Here is a 20,233-nt window from a genome sequence, read left to right as displayed (position 1 = left end):
ATGGCTACTCGGTGGGCTTGGATGAGGAGTGGGTCCGGAGCACGGCTCCGAATCTCAGTTACCTGGTGGGGAACTTGGAGAGCCAGGTCTTGCAGCAGTTGGGGCGCTTCGGGGCCTGCATGTGCACCTCGCACTGGAGCCGCTTTTCCAGGGCCAGCGGATCGCCGGGATGACGCACCAGCGGTTTCTGTTGGCCACCGCCACCGCGTGTAAATTGCGACGCCGTTTGACATGAAAGTTTCGATTGTAGTCGGATGCAAATGAGGGTTGATCGGTGGTTGGGTGGCACAGGTGGTTGGGTGGGTCGGTGGTTCGGTGGTCCGGTGGTTCGGTCGAGTAGGTGCAATGGCATGTGCGTAATTTGATTTAATTTCGTAGCAATTTTTCAATTCAATTCCGGTCGAGTGGTTTGTTTTGGTTGCCAGCGATGGTCGGTGATGGTTGGTGGAAGGTTGGTTGGTTGGTTGGTTGGTTGGTTTTTTGCAGTTTCAGGTTTTATTTTCAGTTTATTTGTGGTTGGTTGTTGATGTTGATGTTGGGGGTGGTTTGTAGTTGTTGTTGTTAAATTGTTGTTGGGATGAGCACGTTTGAAAAAAGTTGTTGAATTTTGCATATGTTTTTGGTGGTTGTTGTTTTTGATTTTTTTTTTTTTTTTGATTTTGTGGTAATAAAAAAGAGGCAAATATAAAAGGAAATAGTTGTTTTAATAGTTTTATCATAACAGTTTTGCTGTTGCCAATTATGGTTTAAAAAGTAAGTAGAAAGTAGATAAAATTCTGAAGAATTAAAGCCCAGACCCGCGAATAAAAAAAAAACGAAAGGTTGAAAAGGTACGCGATTCTATAAAAATCATAGCCCTTTTGACTTTAGTAACCAGAGAATAAAAATCAAATCTTATGGCAATGAAAATTAGAGAATGAAATAAATACAATATAAGTTACTTTTCATTCTCTGGTTTCAGCTCAAACTAAAAAGAATGCAGCTTGTAAATAAAATTTTAATCGGAAAGGATACATATATAGCTCAGACCCAACTCTTTTGCCATCTTCATAGCTGTATCTAAGACCCCCAATAAACCGAAAAGCTGTTTGGGTTTTAAAGAGATATATCAAGAGGTAAGTACCATTGCGAACGTTGCATTGCTATCTGTGTCTAGCAGATCTGAAGCGGCGTCTAAACTGGCCTGCTCCAGATCGCGGCGCTTCTTTTTCATATTCTCCTTATGCATGTCTGCGGCCCGATCCGTATATATCATAGATATATGTTGCATGTGATAGAAGATGTTTGACAAGAATTTATTTGTTCCACGGCAGATCGATAGTTCGATAGTTGGGTTTGGTTTTTGATTTTTGTTTTGGATTTTTACAGGTTTTATTGGGTGTGTTAGTTTTAGATGCATAGTTATACACAGTTATACAGTTAGACAGCGATAGTGTTAGGCGAGAGAGAGATAGAGACAGACAGAAAGAGAGAGATAGAGAGATAGTCACACATACAAAACGTTAAACGATTCGAAATGTTCAGTAATAAACCAAATAAATGAGGAGGATCAACCAGGAAGCGAAACAATAAGTCGAGTGCAATCGTATCGACGAGGTCAGGGGTACGCAGGATGTATCAAATTATACGGAAATCAAACCAACGGATCATCCAGAGATCGGTGGATACACACATATTGTTTTATATTTACAGGCATTGTTCATACAACAGCGAGGAACCGAACACAATTCGTTTTCGATTTCATTTCGAAAGGGGAAGTTCGACCAATTTGTTAATAGTTTTGTTTGTTTTTTCGTATTTTTTCAAACGCGTTGTTGTCAAAGTGGCGTGGGTGTGTATGTGTGTGTGGACAGTGCATGTGTGTGTTTGTGAGTGGGCGGTGGGTGATCGGAGGGGTGAGTGTGTGTATGCATTTCGATGAATGGCGGGCGCACAATGAAATAAGAGAGTAAACAAAAACGTTGGATTAGTTTGATATACTCGAAGGTCCGTTTCGTGGTTAGATATCAAAGTGAAAGGTAAAAAGGAAAAATCTATCAAAATGCTACGACTAAACTCGATTGGCTTTCGCTCATTGTCAGACATAGGGATAAGAGTGGACTCTGTGTACGAGTAGGTAGTAGGGATGTGGCCCGAGGCTTTGTGGTTGTGTGCCACGCCGATCCTGCGTTGGCTTTCGAGTGTGTTGTAGTAGTTGTTACTCGTGTGGGTGTGTGAGTGTGGCGTTGGCCGAGCTTTCGGGTCGGTGTGGTATGTATGGTACAGGTACAGTATGCGTAGACATTTATATATGGATACTATATAGATATGTACGTATATATTCGTCATCACTCAGTACAATAAAACAACAGTAAAAAAAGATAAACACCATCGATTAATTAACATTTATATGTAGTTAAGAAGCATATCAAAGTTCAATTACTAGCTTTGTTCGAACCTGAACGGGATGCATAGTTCACCAGGGCGAACTCGAGCAGGGCCCCGAACACGAACGTCAAACACACGCCGGTCCACACGTCGATGGCCTTCGTGTAGGACACGGGCGGCAGGGAGGCGTTGATGCCCGACGTCTGGGTGGCCATGGTCAGCAGGGTGGTCACACCTGTAAAGCGATGGTACAAGAGTTCGTTTTTGTTAGGGTATGTTTTCATTAGGTAACTATGCATGGCTAAGATCTACCAGTTTGGATTTTACAATTAGATACTTAAGTTTACATTCTTCAGGATCATAAAACACAGGTCGAGTGTGCCGACCAGTCACTAAACTCTCTCGTTTAATGCCTGAAGGCAGCAACCCTTCCCATCCCTTGTGTAATTTCTCGGCCGCTGCTTACAGGGTATTAAATTCGAGTTGGTTGTAATACTCATTGTATAGAAACAATCTAAGTATAAACTATAGTTAAAGCTCTAGTTGCGTTTTCCCCTAAATCATATTGTGTTATATCTGTCACTCTAAAAGATCCATTTACATATATTGATTTATACAGACTGACTAGCACAGACAGATCAAATTGTCTTTTCGCTAAGATAATATTTACACAGAATACATTTATTTGTAGTGTTTATTTAAAGTTGTTTTCCCAATTAGGAAATAGTTTAATATGGACAGTATATTTTCAGATATTGTCATAAAATGAAAATCACATTTAACAATTAATACAATAAGATACGTGACACTTAAGAAAGGATTCAACTTACCCAGTGAGACTCGTGCAGGCACCGCTCCTTGATCCAGCCAGAATGATACCCATGATACAATGACCAACATACAGCATGGTATATAAATTTGTATTAAGTAATATGAGAATTCTCGCTTGAATAGTAGATCGACTTTGAGGCAACTGTATTCACCTATGAGTATACAAGGTATATAAATTGTGTCAAACTCAAAATGTACGGGAGGATGTATTAAAAGAGGCTTTGATTTTTGATTTTAGCAGGTATTTGCTAGGCGTTTGTCTTCGCTTTCGCTCTTTCTTTAAATGTCACACGCACACACAGTTTTAGAAGGTATATACACACAGATAGATATCCAATATATGGTACAAAGAAATGCCATCCAATAGGGAACATAAAAAGTGTCTTGCTCGGAAAATTTTGCCAAGAATAGAAATTAAAACACATTTACAGACGATTCTTTCGGGTCGAGTCTGTCCTGGTATGTACAAAAAGTGGGCTTTCCGAAACAAAAAGGAAATAAAATAGGCGAAAACATATTATACAACGGGGCTGGTGGTGGGGTTTGGATTTAAGAAGACATAATGTATTTACAGGAAAACAAAAAACTCAGCTCGTCGAGGGGGGAGTGTTGGGTGTTGTGGGGTGCTTCGGCACACAGAGAGTCGAAAATTATAAAATCAAATGAAAAATTGCATCATAGGCAAAAAGTATCAACATGAATTCAATTTCTGACTTTTGCAACAAAAATCTTAACGGAAATGAAGTTCGACGGCTTTTGTGTTTGCTGGTTCATGTTGCTGTTCTGCTTTTCATTCCGCCGACTTCCGCTCGACAGGCGCTCCTGCCACGCCCTTCCCCCCTTTCTCCCCACCCCACGCCCCCAGTCGCGCCTCTCGCCCCGCCTTCCTTGATTGCCCACCACCCCCTTTTTGGTGCTTCATTTCCGTTAATTTGTTGGCAAAGCGTTCCATACTCTTCAAGACAAAGTTGTTTATTATTTTACATTCTCATATTTTTGGTTCGATTTTCGTTTTCGATTTTTCGGGGGATTTGTTTCGCTCAGCGAGCTGCTGTTCATTAGATTTCTCTCTGTGTCTGTTTGGCCGGCTTTCATTTCCCTGTTTGCACTTGAGTGCTGCGTGTGTGGTTTATTTGCTCGGCTCTTTGGTCTGGGTCTGATTCTGATTCTGGGTTTCTGGCACGGGCACGGGTACGGGTACGGGTGCCCGGGTACGGCATCGCATCTGGAACGGTTCGCACTGCGGCTTTGGCTCTCGCCTTCGGTTGTGCCTTTGGCTTTGCGACAGGCCATCATCAATCAAGCGATGACTCTCATTCTGGCCAGCTCGGATTCGAGCGGTCTTTAATCCCGTTCAACGCTCATAGAAGATATAAAATTAATAAACTTTATGTGAGCAACTAGATTCAAGGCGAGAGATCTAAATTGCAACAACTACGCAACGTCTAAGTGGAAAAAGTCATATTAGGGGGGCTCAGTGCAATATCTGTGGTGGAGCCAAAGCCTCTTAAAGGGGGTCTAAGAGTAGGCAATAACATATATTATTACAAAAATTCTGATCTTAAAGGACACAGAAACACTGGCAATTTCATTGCCCATTTTTAAACACTCCCTCCAAAGATATTGCCGTGAGTCCCCCGATTTAGTTGGTATAAAGTAGACTTGAGCTAAATATGATTATTTTTGATTCATATATCGGGAGTGATGAAATTCAGGCTCATGCTAGCTTATTTGTGGATGGATGATGGGGATGATGGCACTATTTAAAGAGAGCGAGACGGACTTTGGCTTCCGTTCTCGGTAATTGGTAAACAAAAAAATGTGTAGAGTCAGCGGACTCATGTTTGAACTAGGTGGAGTTTCCACTAGATAAATACACGATTCCAAATGATTGCTCTGTTTGCTCGGGCTGCCGTTAACTATCCTAATATGCTGACACACAATCTGCCAACTTGTGGAAAAATCTTGCCCTCTCCTTGTTTGCTTCCATTTCCACTTCCACTTGTGCTTCCACTGGCACTTCCACTTCCACCTCCACTTTGGATCTACATCCACATTGGCGTCGCCATCTTGTGCGGTGCAGGCGTCTTTTGTGCAAGTTTAAACAACGTCGCAGACAATTTCCTCGATTAATTTACTTTCCGCACGGCTTTTGCCATTTTTGCCTTCATTTTCCGTTTCGCATTTGCTGGGGAATCGGGGAATCCCCCCGGTCGTGCAACTGAATAGTTGTTCGCCAAGGTAAACATTTACTTAGAGCGCGCGCAGATTTCCAAGTGCTCATAAAAAACGGCAAGGTAAACGCTACCGTGTGTGTGTGTGTGTGTGTGTGCGTGGGAAGCACGTTTGTGTGAGTGTGCGAATTACATCGTAAAAAGTTGGCTCTATGCGTTTCGGGCATTGATAACGGCCCAAAACGATATGCTCATTGAAATGGCGCATGTGTAAACGGCATCTTATAAAATTCGCCATGTCTGTGTATGTGAACATGAGCGGGGGAGTACGGGTAATTGGGGGTGTATGCCATGTGTGTGTGTGCTATGAAGTGATTATGGGCCCGTTTATAATATTCTCCAGTTGGGACCCAACATGTTTACGATATGGCTAGAGCTAAAGTTAAACCACTTGGCATGCAATCGCTGGGGAGCGCTTAATACAAATGCAAACAAAATACGCAACCAGCGAGGAAACGAGTAAAAAGCCGAGAGTTCTAGGAAAATAGTTAACATTATCGGATATCATGAGTCTCTGGAATCGAGAGTGGAAGGTCAACAGCACACACATACTGAACGCACGTACCCGTGTTGGTTTTACTGTTGCAGTAATCAGTCAGAAACTTCTCCAGAGTGAAGCGGGGCAGGTGGAGGTTCTTCACCACCTGCACGGGGTCGCCCTCCTTCCAGAGGAAGACCAAGTCGTTGGTGGTCCAGCCATCTGAAAGAGTGTGTTAGTTAGTAAGTTACAGATTAATAACAATAGCAATATCTTAGGCCTAGCTTCAACATCAATTTTATTAATATTATATGTACACAGAAAAAATTCCTGCAGTAAATTCAACCAATATCACTGTCAAAGTGCCCCAACCCAACAGTATAAGTTGAATTTACTGTAAGCTACAGTATAAGGACATAACGACGATACGTTATATGACTGCTCTACAGTAAATCCAACCCCGATTCTGCAGTCGAGAGAGACTATACTTACAGCTCGCCATCCTTAGCGAACAGATCTGCCTGTCCAGCGGATACAGCTTGAGATTCATTGGGCAGGCCAATGTCAGCGAGATACGTATACTATATAGCACGGAGCCGTTGGGGAAGATGCGTATATAAACATTGGGCATGATGATGTTGTGGAAGTGTCCCTCCTTCTCGTTGGAGAAGAAGAGATCGGGCATCCACACGCGGTTCGCCTCCGTCAGGGTCAGGTACTTCAGGCGGCCTTTGGGAGAAGCGGAGTGTTAATAAGCCAATCCGAGGTAGCTCCTAGTTCTGACTTACCCTGGATATCATCGAACTTGAGGCGCTCATCCGTCCACTGTTCACGGAAGGTTAACTGCACACTGTACTCCTGTGGGCGCCGGAAGTGGGTGTAGTGGTGGGTGGGCGGAGGAAAAGTCTCATTAGTAGACGAAATCAAAGGGACTCTTCGAGGATTCAATCAGAACTACAATGCAAATTTCGCTTTGTCGAATTGAAAGGGGGTTTCTTTCGAGCTTTCCTTTCTTTTCAGTTTTACTTTAGACTGTGTACTGAGGGGCTTTTCAATTGGGGGTGGCTTGCAGTTCGATTTGTTTAATTGAATTTGATTTTGGTTGACGGGACTTTGGCTTTACGTTGGACAGAGATTGTTGGTTGGAGTATGAAAGAGCGAGCAAGGCGTGGCGAGGCGAAGTAGTTGTTATTTGGCATGTATAACTGAGTGGTATATTTGATATTGATATTCGTATATATTGATATTGATACATGGCATTTAATGGTTGGCTGTCGTTTGGCTTGGGTTCCGGCTAGTTTGCAATGTTCTCGGCTAATGGAATAGTACTTTGTCGTGGCTAGAGACAACATTTTATGTTCGCATTGCCCGGAATGCAACCAAATGCCGTGTAAAGTTTAAAAATGCAAGCAGGCTAAAAGCAGGCAAGGAACACGTCAAGACAAAAGCAAAACGAGCAGGCGGAGAAGCAAGGCACCTAAGTGTACATTCAGAACTTAGTATACATAGTTTGGTCGTCGAACAAAGGCAATGGTACATGTGGGAAATTATTCATTAAGTTAACTTAAAAGTACCTTAAGAACTAAGTTCCATGCTGAGAAAACGTATAAACATGAAATTGAATTGTGATGAAACCTCAATCGAATGATATCTGATAATAACAAAATGCTCCCCTCCAGCTGAGCTTCTTGAGCTCCAACTTCCCCACAGGTTAATTAGTAAACACGCATGCTATAATAGGTAACTATAACACTCAGTATAAAAAGTCATGCCATTTCCACAGGAGACGGGGGTTAACAAAAAGAATTGGGAGTGTAATCAAAAATTGAATTAAGACCAACTGAAATCGCGTAGAAACGCTGTTAGTTTGGTTTAGTAACTCGTGTGTCGCTATATATTATTCCCCTAAGCTTCGCGCCAGTTCCAGGAGGGGGAAATGTTGTTGCAACCAATTAAGCAATGTGAAAACAAATAAATTTGAATAATTATTACAAATAATTCCATTTTATTTATGGCGCGTTTCTTTTATGCACTTTGACGTGCTTATTTGTGTTTGTCGGTTTTTTGTGCCAGCCGTTGGCTGTCGGAGCTGTCCGCTTTTTGCCAACGGTTTTCCTGACAGCGGAAACCGAACTGGACAAATGGAGATGGTGACGGGCTTTTCCCATTTAGTTTTTCGCATGTCGGACCGGCACGACATCTCTCAGTTAGTACTTACAGTTAGCCCTGTCAGAGGGCCCGAAGGGAACTCTTAATTTGTGTGTGGCTAGCGTTTTCCACATGCCCAAAGATGGCTGCAACAGGGTTGGCTTAAATGATGAGGTTACCAAAAGTGAATGAACCGAATCAAACCGAACCGAACGGAACTGAACTGAATGATCTGGGGGTTGTGGTGGCTGAATGATGGCGGGTGTGGGTGTGGGTGTCTGTTCTTGTTGTCTGACGGTGGTTCGACTTAAGCCTTAAGTCTAGCCTAGGTTACAGCTAAAACTTAGATTATAAACTCAATAGCTCAATACTCGGCTCTCTCGGCAAGTGGCGTCGTCGTCGGGCGGTGGTGGTGGCAAGCAATAAGCAGGTTTTGCTCTCGAGTCGTAAATGAAAAGTGGACACAAAGAAATCATAGGTATTTTACATAGTTTAATATATATTGATACAGCGGGAGTATAGTTATGCATATTTGTATGATACAAGTACATCGGTAGGGCTAACATATTCGGCTAGCTTAAGATATACAGATATACGGGTGGCTTGAGATCACTCACACATGCCCCCAAAAGTATGCCAAGAAACCAGAGAGGTGGGTTGCCATTTGCACAGCATACTTTTAGGCATAGTTGTAAGTGCTTTCAAATCACCTGCGACTTCCGTGGCACCCCTGACATATAGACAATTTACAAGCTGCACGGAGGAGTCGAAAGTGCCCCGATTAAGTATATTTTACAGCCACTTACGCCCCCACATACACACACACACACACTTAAGGACATTTATTATTAATGCAATTATTTAATAGGCCCAAATTACTGGATTAACTTTTGTAGACACACACACGCACGCACAATTAGAGCAAAGTGAGAGTAAGCGCTTGGGATTTATCTGTAGAAGTATCTGTAGTTGGAGTGGTGGTGGTGTTGTACATGGCAGTAGTGGTGCTCTTGGCTGTGCTCTTGGCCGGAACTCACCATTTTGTAGTCGTCGATTTTGGAAATGGAGCGCAGGAACATGTTGACTTTCACAATGGTGGCCAAATTAGCTAGAATCAATCGGCATATCAAAATCGGTTCTCCTCCGCCTTCCCTGCTCCCCTTAGCCTAGTCACTCTTACCAACTATCGTAGTATGTAGAGCTTACACTAACTTACTCGCTAAATTTTGATGAATTTTATGTGTGAACGAAATGTGTGAATCAAAAATGAAACGAACCGAAAAGCAAACTGAAAATAACTGAAAATAAAAGAAACGTTGTGAATTTAATAGAATGTTAATAAAGAAAAATGTCTGTATGGATCTCATTGAAGAGTGATATTGGTTACCGTTTAGTTATTTTCATTTTTATGTATATATATTTTAGTGTGTCAATTTAAAGTATTCGTGTAAATAAATAGTATTCGTATTAAAATACTTTTGAATAATGCATGCCTTCCTTCTGCTGTACGGAATCTCTCCGGATTCCGTTTTCAAGTGTTCAATTCGCTCCGAGAATATTTAAGCCGATCCTGTATTCAGGTTCTTTTGTGTTCAATAAAATGAATAAATAAACTAAACTATTTTCAATTGGATTAACATCGTTTTTAACGGGTTTGCAGGGGATGAAAAAGTTGGTTACGAGGGCGGTTACAGGGACAAAAAATAGTTGGGCGACACAGATACAAAGCACACGATTAAAATGAACAGTTCACAGTTGAATTTATTGATTCACTAAGTACAGAGAATAGCATAAATGAAATAAAATTGATTAATTCACAGATATTTTAGTTTTTTCTTAGTAAGCAAAAGGCGTAATTGAAAATAAATTCGTATATGATTAGTTCGAGGTTAAATAGATGCTCTGCACCCACTCAGCACGGTTATAAATAGTCAATGGGATTAATTATTTAATTATTGTTAGTGGAAATTTATAAGTTTGTACAGAGAGTGGGGGAAAGCGGGGGAAATTAATCTAAGTTGGACTATTTTATAGTTGGAAATAAAGAGATAGACACAGCGAGCGGCAGTGAAAGAGGCAGAGATAGAGACAGACAGAGAGAGAGAGAGAGAGATAGAAGGTAGATAGACGTGTAGGAAAGAGATCCAAAAAGACATTTTTTCATAATGTTTTGTATATCTTTTGATTCACTACAAAACGGTGGAGTGAGTATTTATTTTACAATTCGTTGACATGAGAAACAAAGAGAAATGCAAGTGAGAGAATTCAAGTTACCAATGCAAACTGACGGAACAAAAGGCGCTAAGGTTAAATGCAATCGTAAACTCAAAGTCGAACTAATCAGACAATTTGGCTTTAATTTGCTAACAACCCAATACGTAAATAAGACAAATCAAGTATCAAATACGAAAATCAAGTTACACCGATAGTCAAACAAACAAAGTATTATGTATTATAGATACCAATATCAGATATAGTATAGTACGTTAGCATATATATGGTTTTTCATGTTTATACATATGTATATTCTTGTTTCATTTCGAGTGTCTTGGCTGCCTCCCGGCTCCTAACGAGAGTGGAGAGAGCAGAACATAGTTGAGCGGGCACTGAAGAGACTGGGGGACGAGGGGACGAGGGGACAGAGCGAAAAGTGTTTTGGGTTCATTGACCCGAGACCTGACTATACGACTCGAGCATCCACTTGCGGTCAAGGGAGTGGTGGTGTCTGATACTAGCGGGGCTTCGTTTTCATTTTCATTTTCATGGTGGATCGATTGGCTTTTGGAGGCGCGGACTTACCATGGTTACATCATCGATTTTCGATATACTCCTAACGAATATGTTGACGCGCACCACGGCGGGACCATCTGGAGGACGATACATGATAGATAGACATATTCACCGATTTGCACAATACTTTCAATGTAATATACAAGAGATTTTTAACAGCTGCCGCAGGGTCCGGCCCTAAAACAAACTTAAAATGACCCGGCGAGCGACCTTCTCCTCCTCCTCCTCCGCACGGCCCGCTCCGGTCCGCTTCGATATACCATACATATGTATGTATGTATGTATGTACCCTTGTACCCTCGCATATTCGGCCTTTGGCAGTCCTTATGCCTTTATGTGGCCCTCTGTAATAAAGTTTTATTTTATAGCCTTCCTCCCGGTTGTTGTTTTCCTTTTTGCTTACTTACTACGATACAAAAGTTACTAGCAAGTTCGCTTCCAGTTTTGCTTACAAAGCTAAGCTAAGTCAAAGAATATTTTCTTCCCGATTTTTGTTTCGTTTGTTTGCGTTTTTTATATACCTAAGTTAAGCTAGAATTTATGTACGTTACTAAAGTTGCGTTGTTTGTCTATGAGTTGTTTTTGTGACCTTCGAGGGTGGCTTATACGGGGGCTGGTAGTAGGGGGTGGTAAGGTGGTGTGGTGTATGTGTTCGTGGGTGTGGTACGAGTATGAACAAAATACGGGGGATCTCTGTGATTGCCTTCCAAATACCGGAGTGGCTGGTGCTAATTGATATGCCTTAATAGTTAATATTTATCAAGCTGGCAAATATGCCGACTATATTTGTGACTCTATGTGTCGTTGCCAGTCGGTGATTCATGGCCATTTATAGTATGTAACTGTGGATGTGAATGTGACTGTAACGGTGATGGTGACGGTGGCTGTGTCGAGCTATTTTCAAATATTTATGCTGCCCCTACATTATTAATGATGTCATTGCTGCGGTAAAAGTCAACATGACAACAATAAAATTAACTGCAAATGAAATCAAAACGTTATTTATAATTGCACAACGAAAAAGTCGAACGATAAAATGAGCACTTGAAACTGGGAGTGAAGGGGGATTTTAGTCGGGGTGGTGAGAGAGTCAATATTAAAATGACGAACACATGTACTTATTACATAAACAGTTTTAAAATGGCATTGAAAATGGCGGCTGGATCCCCAGCAGGGAGCGGATATCCGCTTTGCCAAAACAGGCCCCGATTAGTAGGCAACGGTTTTTCTCATTTCGATTTCCGCTTTTCGTCGTGTCGGGCGACTTTGCTGGGCTTATTTGCTGTTAATCTCAAACGAAACGAAAGGAGGCTGCTTCTAGAAACAATCGGAACGGAAACAAACTGGGGAATATGTACTGGTACAATCTGCCGTAAAAGTCACTGGCAAAAATCAAACGCAAATACTTAGCATCGGATGTTCATACGCATAGATAGTATATATAAGTATCGAGGGAAATATAGAACGAGTCAACGCAAAACGCAAAACAGTGTGTGGGTGTTATTTGTAAGTTAGTGTGTGTGTGTTTAAAGTGTGCGGGTGTTCTAATGCTTTCTAATTTCTTGATGGAAAGGCAGAGTGAAATAGCAAGAGAGGGTGAGAGAGGGAGCTCGAGAACAGAGGTGGTGTCTGGTGAGGGGTCAATCTATCGAACCGAATTGTTATCGAGTTACTCCCTCCGTTTCAGTGCGACTTACCATTTTAATATCACTAATCGTCATAATACTGCGTACGAATAGATTGATTCTGACTATGGCGGGACCATCTGGCATAGAGGTGGGTTCAAACGTGAGTTTTGCGACGTAAATGTAGAGTGGTTAACTTATATATCTGATCTAACTAGGCTATAGATAACGCTGAGCTCCGATTGGCAAACTAAGCTAGGTTAGATATGACTCGCCGTTGATTTGATTTTAGTTTCGATTAACTTTAGCAGAGGCTTACACTAGCTAACAGCTTGGTAATTTTGTTAAGCAGATATCGTATATATATATAGTTTCGATTAATAAATTAATCCCTGGCGTACATAATTAACTAAAAGCAAAAACATAAGGCATGTTTGCACAATCAAACAAAAGTCGCACATAAAGAAATTATTAAAAATGTCATATAGGTTTATATATTATATATTGTTCGGTTAAGATCTATGTAGGGTTATACTGAATTATGCTCACCTGTGCCATTGATTCCGGATGGTCGTATTCGGGCATCGTATTTGCCTGCACCTAAAATTTGATCTAAGACTTTTTTCTCCTTTTCTCGGAAATTTATTTTGGCATTATTTGCTCTGAAATCAGGATATGGATAGGCACGCATGTATAATTTAAACATTTTTTGCTTCAGTGTGTTTGGGCAAATTTTAGAATTTTAAAATATTAAGTTGTTATCGAAGATTTGGAAAAAACATTAGCTGAGCAAATTGTTAGTAATTATTTTTGAAATGTCGCATAAAGGAAAATGTTTGCATACAATTTACAGCAAGTTATCATATTTGATTGTTGTTTTCTTTTTTTTTTTTAGGCATGTATGTACAAATTGATTGGAGGTGTGGGAGAGTGTGGTGGTCGTTATCATTAGCTGGTAGCTGGTATTATACACTGTCGCACATATCAAAAGCCGGGGCAGAGTCACATAGCTGCTGACTCTGACCTCGACTTGAGCGAAAATAATTCCAAAATTTATGCTCCGACAAAAAATTACACGATAATTAATTACATTTTAATGAGGTGTCCTCGTGGCGTGTGTCTGTCTGTGGGTGTGTGTGAGACAGGATATGCAAATTCAAGTACATGAAGGCGGCTAAAGTTGTGGGCGTGTGTTTGTAAATCAGCGACAACTGAAAAGCTAACTACAGCTCGAAGCTAAACTACTTCCGCATTAACCGATACACGTATATACACTGCAAAACAAATTCCAGGAACTTGTAAAGAGTTTTTTATAAATTTGTTTTGGGAGATCTCTGTTTTCAAATTCTTTGAATTTATATTTCTATCAATTGTGAGATCTTTATTCAAAAATATAATATTCGATGGCAGCAAAAGGCTCTTTAACCTCAGTGTATTGGCATATGCAGTGGCTTTTATATATGCAAATCGGCTTCGCTGTTTCATAACTGGGCGTGGCCGGGCCAAATTAACGACAATTGTATGTAAATCGCAGCTTGAACGCCACTTTCCGGCCAAGTGCAGTGTGAAACACGCGAAACAAGAGCCGCGCGGCATTAAAATTAAGCAAAAAGTGAGTGGAAAATAAATGGCAAGTGACGCGAGAGACACATTGTGAAGCGTGATGGTTTACATTTTGCAGCTACTGTATGCGAGTGGCGTGTATCTGTGTGAATTGAGATCGAGGTAGCGTCGAGGAGTACTTACAGTGAAGCACTGCACAGGCTGGCAAAGTATAGGATCGCCCAGAAATAGTGTCCGCTGCCCATGTTGGGGGATGTGGTAGTGTCCTGCTGTGTCGTGCGTCCTGATTCCTTGCTCCTCTCACCTTGCACCTTCCTTCTAGTCTCTGGCTTCTGTCTGGGTGCGAGCTGAAAGCAATAATGTTAGGAAACATTAACCCGAATTCCATCTGAATTGATAATCACAGCGGTTTAGTCTCATCCCCCCAAAATCAGTGTTCATTCACTAATTCCGGCTGCCCACCCGGCTGGCTCTGATTGGAGGCCGTGTGCGGCGTGTTAAATTAAATTTGAAATCGTATTAGCCCAATTAACATGCCATTTGGCCAATCTGTGTCGGTGCATCGAATGCATCTCAATCTGCATAGAACACACCACCTGCATGGCAGCTTCGCCTTTCGCTTCGTCGTTGTGTTAATGGTGCTTCCGAATGCGAAATGTGGTCATAAATGCAATTAAATCTGCGATGTGATCCCGGTGGGAAATTGAAGATTTAAAAGGTCTTGACACCGTAATGCCGCTGAAAGCTGTTGCCCAGGGAATCCATTAAGTTGCCGCCCTGCCTGCCGTTCATGAAAAATGCAAATTGCAATCGCAGCTACAAAAGACTGTGTGAAGGAAATTTTTAGTGTGTCACCGTTGAAAGATATATGCCCTTTCGAATTTTTCTTTGATTTTGTGTTCACTTAAAGTTAAACAAACTATACAAGAATATTTTCTTCGGGAAAATACTCTTCTTAATTATTTTACAATGGGTGTTGTTAATCATTTCTATTTAATATAATGATGCTAAAATTAATTCTGCACTTAACCATAATAATTCGTTTAGGTATTGGGGATGCTGGTGTTGATATTCTAGTTATAAAAGAAGTTGATGCTTTATTTGTAAGGAATCTAATTGTTGTCAGGGGTTAAAATACATAATATAATATATAAAAATCCAACATTTTAGCTGGTAACTTGTCACACATGACACCTAAGCTTAATCAAACGTAATCCCTTTATCAGGCTGTTGGATTATTCAAGAGCTTTAGACACTCAAAATAAATAAGCTCCTGATTCGAAACTGCTTATCTCCGGCTTGCAGGATGCCTTAGTCCACTGACCCGCACCACCATACCCTCTCACGCTCTGCTGCTCACTTTCATTTCGAAACAATCATTATGGTTTGGGCATTTAAAACAATGCCAACAATGACCGGCAATATCCCAGATGCACACATAGTATATGTACATATATCTGCTGACCAGCTTGCGGGAGGCCGGAGATGCAAAATGCCGAGCTCAGGGAGTGGCGAATGCAAAGTGCGTATGCGAATATTGGAATCGAATTAATCCTTTATAAGCATTTTTCTCCACTCCACTGGCCGACGTGCTGTGCATGGGCGATAAGTGCGTGCGGGCCACGCCTATTTTTGGCACTCCCTTCCCCCGGAGAGGCGCCTCCCGCTGACATGGCCCCGGAACATCGAGCATTGGCATGGCCATGACCGAGGCGAGCTGCCATCGTTGTTGCCATGTGGGCAGCCAGCTGGATCGCCATGCAAATAATCAATTTGTCGAAATGGGAACGGGAATGGGTTGGGGTTGGGGTTTGGGAATGCAAATGCCAATGCCAATGCAAATGCGAATGGAAATGGAAACGGGGATGGGGATGAAAATGGCAACAGGCTGGTCTGGCCGTTCGAATTTGCATTCGTGCTGTGTTAATTTGCTGCTGCTGTGCTTGCAATTTTGTGCCATAAATACATGCTGCAAGCGAGGTTGCCATTGCAGTTGCAGTTGATGCTGCACCTACATCGGCGTTGAGTTGAGGACATGCACCCGGGGGTTCCCAGTTTTTTTTCTTTTCTGTTTCCCCTCGCTCCTGTTTTTTTTTGGCCCGCTGTCAAAGAAAGTTAACAATGCGACTGCGACTGCCAAATGTCCCACATTTGCAGCTTGCCAAGCAGTTGGCGCCAAAACCCCTCCGCCTCCCCACCCTCCGAGTGCGGTGTAAATGGGTTTACTTTTATTTCATTTGCTTCTGCGTGTGCGTGTGTGTTGCTTGTGTTTGTGTCAAGTCGACACACTTTTGAGCTTGGCAATGTTTTTACTGTTCCACCACCAACAACGAGCAACAATAAAAAAACAGCACTTGGGCGCTTGTCTACCTCAGCCGAAGCTTTGAGCTGTTTTGGCCGCTTGTTGTTGCCAAGCCCCGTGGGTTGAATGAACGTCGAGAACTGTGAAAAATAGTTTATATATATTTGGAATCTGTTTGAGATGGAAAGCGACTTAGTAGTACGTTAGTTTTTTGCTAGTTCTTTAATAAAAACAGTGGGAAAACTGATTTCTTTAATAATGTTTCTGAAATTAAGAACCATTCCAAGCCTGAGAGCCTGATAAGTTTTTACTATGTGTAGATCAAGAATGATTTAATCTATTATTATCTATACACTTTATTAATAATCTAATAATAATGTCCTGTTGTCCTGAGCAACTTGTGGTAAGTCACGTCATGTAGGCTAATTCTTAGGCTTTTAAATAAGTCCCTTGAGTGGGTAATAATTCTAGAACTCGAAAGGATGCTGATTTTCGACAGAGGCATATTTTCAGATTTATGCATTTATTTTTTGGCTTCTAGCTGGCTCTTCTAAGTTCGAATTTGAAAGAGATTTTTCCCAAGGGGGATTTAAGGGGCTTAGAGCTGGGCCTGGCTTATGGCCTTATCTCTATCCCGGCGGCAGCATAATTTCTCACAGTGTTTCTTCCAAAAGAGCTGTATATGCGTGTGTGCCATCACACACTCACACACACACACACACTCGGGAGCCATACAATCACATCCCGCACACAGTCGTATATATTTTTTTCGTTTTATGCCGCTCAGCGGCGCTTGTAGCTCGTTATGTTGATTGGATTTTGTGCCGCCCGCACAAGAAAGTAGTCCGCACACACACTGGGGCACACACACACACACCCCACACCCCACTGCTCACGCACACTATTAAGGCACTTGCCATGGCGGCTGAATAAAGTCAAGTGTTGAGCGCGCCTGTGTGTGTGCGGGTGAGCGGGTGTGCATGTGTGGGTGCGTGCCATAAAGCTGGATTCATTTTGTTGCCGCCATCGCCATAGCCGAGCCGTCGTTGTTGCCTTGCCGTTGTTTTATTCGCTGCCCTTACGTTTTGCTCCTCGTTTTATGTATGCAAAAAATTTTACACTCTCGTTTTCGCAATATGATTCTGTTCTCTCTTCCTGTCTCTCGTTCGCTTTATTTTCCTGCTAAATTGTAAGTAAGTGGGCTTAGTAGCATTTCGCCGTTTAGGACCCTTCCCCGTGTGTGTGTGTGTGTGATTTTTTGCAGCGCCAGGATTTGCATAAAGCTCACCTCCGTCAGGCGACTTAGCTTTAACATTTAAGAGACAGTTTCATAAACATTGAACTCGCAGCGGGTATGCAGAGCGAGAACGAAGGCAAGCTGCTCCGGCAGTCGCTGTGCTTATTAAAAATAAATGCAAAATTAACAAAGCTAAGTTGAAAAAACATTTGAATTATGAACATAAGAAAGCTATCAATGCTTCTTTTTTTATATAAATAATTTTTGCTGGTTTTGCAGGGTAGAGGGAAATCGGTGGGTGGCAACATCTACTGACACGTTTACGCCATCGAAAGTATGAGGCAGGACTAACAAAGAGGAGAGTGAAAGGTCAAAGTGCGTTGCCACAACCTTACTCTCGGCCAGGTTGTGATTCTTAAAGTGTCCAAGGAAGATCTATTCACATTTCCTCTACCGTTCATCAATAAGAAAAATAAAATATATAATCTATTATTTTTATTTTAGCAGAAAACCTCTGAATAATTATGAAATAATTCAAATTATTATTTTAGTTTCATTTTGTTGCTCGAGTCTTACTGAATGAATCATTAAAGAAGTTAAGCCCATATATAGGCTATCGAGGATTATGCTGCTCCATTTCATGATTCCCGAATATTTCCTGTCTTTCTATATACTTATTTTCTGCATCAAATGCGAAAACTTTCGCAAACTTTCCGCTCCCATCTCGCAGATGTCAGGCCAGGCCCGCGTATCACTCGGCTGACAGGAGCAAAAGGTCACAGACTGCGGCCAGGCTTCTCCGCTCTTTCCCCCTGGTTTCCACTCATAATTAATTGAAATGTCAATACATTGTTTGGGCGACCCAGCGAAAATATTAATGAACGCTAGCAACAGTGGCAGCAGCGCTGGCGATGAGGACAAATGTGTGTGTGCTCCTTCTATTATTAGCCCCGAAGGAGAGGCGGCGGACTCATCTATCAAAAAGGACCCTATATGTCTGCTCTATTTATAGGATGTGCCATGTGCCGTGTGCGATGTCGGATGAAATCTGAACTTTAACTGGAAATTAACTTGCATGAAAATTGGCCAATAATTTGCTGGATTTATTGCCGCCAACAAATTGCCCGTTACACGAGTCGGCTCACACCTATTCGGCTTCGGATGGGTCAATAAACTAAACGGCACCCCGAAGGCGATAAAGTTGATAGACAGCGGGTCGGGCTTGGGTTTGGGGCGTGGCAGGAGTCGTGAGATAAGCGCGATTAGAAGTCCTCCCCCTTGCCAGTCATGCCATGTCCCATATCTCTCTCCATCTCCTTATTCGGGAACCCCCTTAAAAATGCACACGCACGCACACACAGAACTGAACTGCTGAAAACCCCGACACATACAAACACAAACGCACCGCTAAATTCACATACATAAATCACATATTCCAGCGCTTTGCGGCCATTTAATGGCTGTCAAGATAAGCTTTCGGGGCTCTGCTCGGGACCTCATGTCAGCCCCGTGTGTGTGTATCCTAGCTGCGCCTGTGTGCGTGGCAACCAAAGTAAATAATTGCCTAAACATTGTGCAAACTAGAGGCCAACCGACGGGCTATCCGACGCCTGTCAAAGTGCATTTTAATGTTGCCATGTTCCCCTGCTCCCAGTTCCCCCTAACCGTTTCCCGATTTCCATTTCCCATTTCCCAGAAAATGTTCAGCTGACACGTCAGGCCCCAGAAATGAATGCAGTATAATCACCAAAGCTGGACGAACAATTTAATTTAGAGCTGCATGGGAACCAAGTCGGAAAAGTAATATGAACTTCAACTTTTGCCACTTTGTTCAAAGTTATTTTCGTGCCAAACTTGTTTGCCGGCAGACACATCTTGAAAATATATATACACAAGTATATTGATTGGCCGAAAAATCAGAGAACATTCGCTTGTTTGGTCCTTAATCATTTATTGGCCATTGATCATCTACGGCAAACTTTTCCATACGAGAACGAGAACGAGGGCCTTTCAATTTAGTTGATGGGTAATCGGAGTTAGCCGTAATAACTTTCTGCTGCTGGGATATCTTTCACTTCGCATTTCAATTAAGTTGGCCAAAAGCGAGGCCAGCTAAGATGGAACACTCCGGTGGGAGAGGCGACGGGCCGAAACTTTTGCGGGCCGAAAAATAGTTGGCATCGTGGCAACTGATACCCCGATACCGAGCTGATACTGCCACTGCGTGTAGAGGTGGCGGATGGAAGTGCTTGGCCAAATGGCCAAATCGTTAACCGAAAGCAGACTCACTTACCGGGCGGGGATTTTATGTCCTGCTGACTCACTCGCCCGCTGAGTGACTTGCAGAGCCCCCGTTTCGCGCGCCACCCGTGCCAATGCCATCCCATCTCGGTTTCATTGTCAATTGACACTTTTTGTTGCCTTCGCTGGTGTCGCTGGCGATTTAAGCTGCAGCTGCAGCGACTTGATTGCATTTTCACAGACTGCGGAGTGGATTGGAAAGAGGGGCGGAGGGATGGCCATGGTTGAGCTTCCCGTAGGGCCAAGAGCTGCTGCTGCCCGCGTCAGCTGGCTGTTTGTTTTATGGCCCAGTGGCAACTGCTTATTGCTTTCGGTTTGCTTCAATGATGGCAACGTGTACGGAGCGAGCTGCGTCCT

General features: G+C 42.4%; 1 protein-coding gene across 7 annotated transcripts in view; it reads right to left on the bottom strand.

Annotated features, from left to right (window-relative positions):
- Positions 1 to 20,233, bottom strand: part of GluClalpha (glycine receptor alpha 1) — a 36,995-nt gene that overhangs the window by 4,971 nt on the left and 11,791 nt on the right. For 2 of the 7 annotated variants that reach the window (XM_017176980.3, XM_017176982.3), the window contains exons 2-11: positions 14,220 to 14,383; positions 13,023 to 13,135; positions 12,546 to 12,613; positions 6,699 to 6,768; positions 6,403 to 6,639; positions 5,998 to 6,132; positions 3,198 to 3,350; positions 2,423 to 2,602; positions 1,124 to 1,230; positions 63 to 187 (exon numbers count right to left, since the gene is read on the bottom strand). In XM_017176980.3, the coding sequence (XP_017032469.1) occupies positions 63 to 187; positions 1,124 to 1,230; positions 2,423 to 2,602; positions 3,198 to 3,350; positions 5,998 to 6,132; positions 6,403 to 6,639; positions 6,699 to 6,768; positions 12,546 to 12,613; positions 13,023 to 13,135; positions 14,220 to 14,281 (1,250 nt within the window). In that variant the 5' untranslated portion in view covers positions 14,282 to 14,383. Of the gene's footprint in view, positions 1 to 62; positions 188 to 1,123; positions 1,231 to 2,422; positions 2,603 to 3,197; positions 3,351 to 5,997; positions 6,133 to 6,402; positions 6,640 to 6,698; positions 6,769 to 9,095; positions 9,167 to 9,238; positions 9,341 to 10,857; positions 10,926 to 12,545; positions 12,614 to 13,022; positions 13,136 to 14,219; positions 14,384 to 20,233 lie in introns of those variants that run through there. The other 5 variants (XM_070286583.1, XM_017176985.3, XM_017176984.3 and 2 more) reach the window with 5 other exon arrangements.

This window comes from Drosophila kikkawai, chromosome 3R, assembly GCF_030179895.1.
Source record: "Drosophila kikkawai strain 14028-0561.14 chromosome 3R, DkikHiC1v2, whole genome shotgun sequence".
Classification (NCBI taxonomy): Eukaryota; Metazoa; Arthropoda; class Insecta; order Diptera; family Drosophilidae; genus Drosophila; species Drosophila kikkawai.
This window is presented reverse-complemented; position numbering and strand designations above follow the sequence as displayed.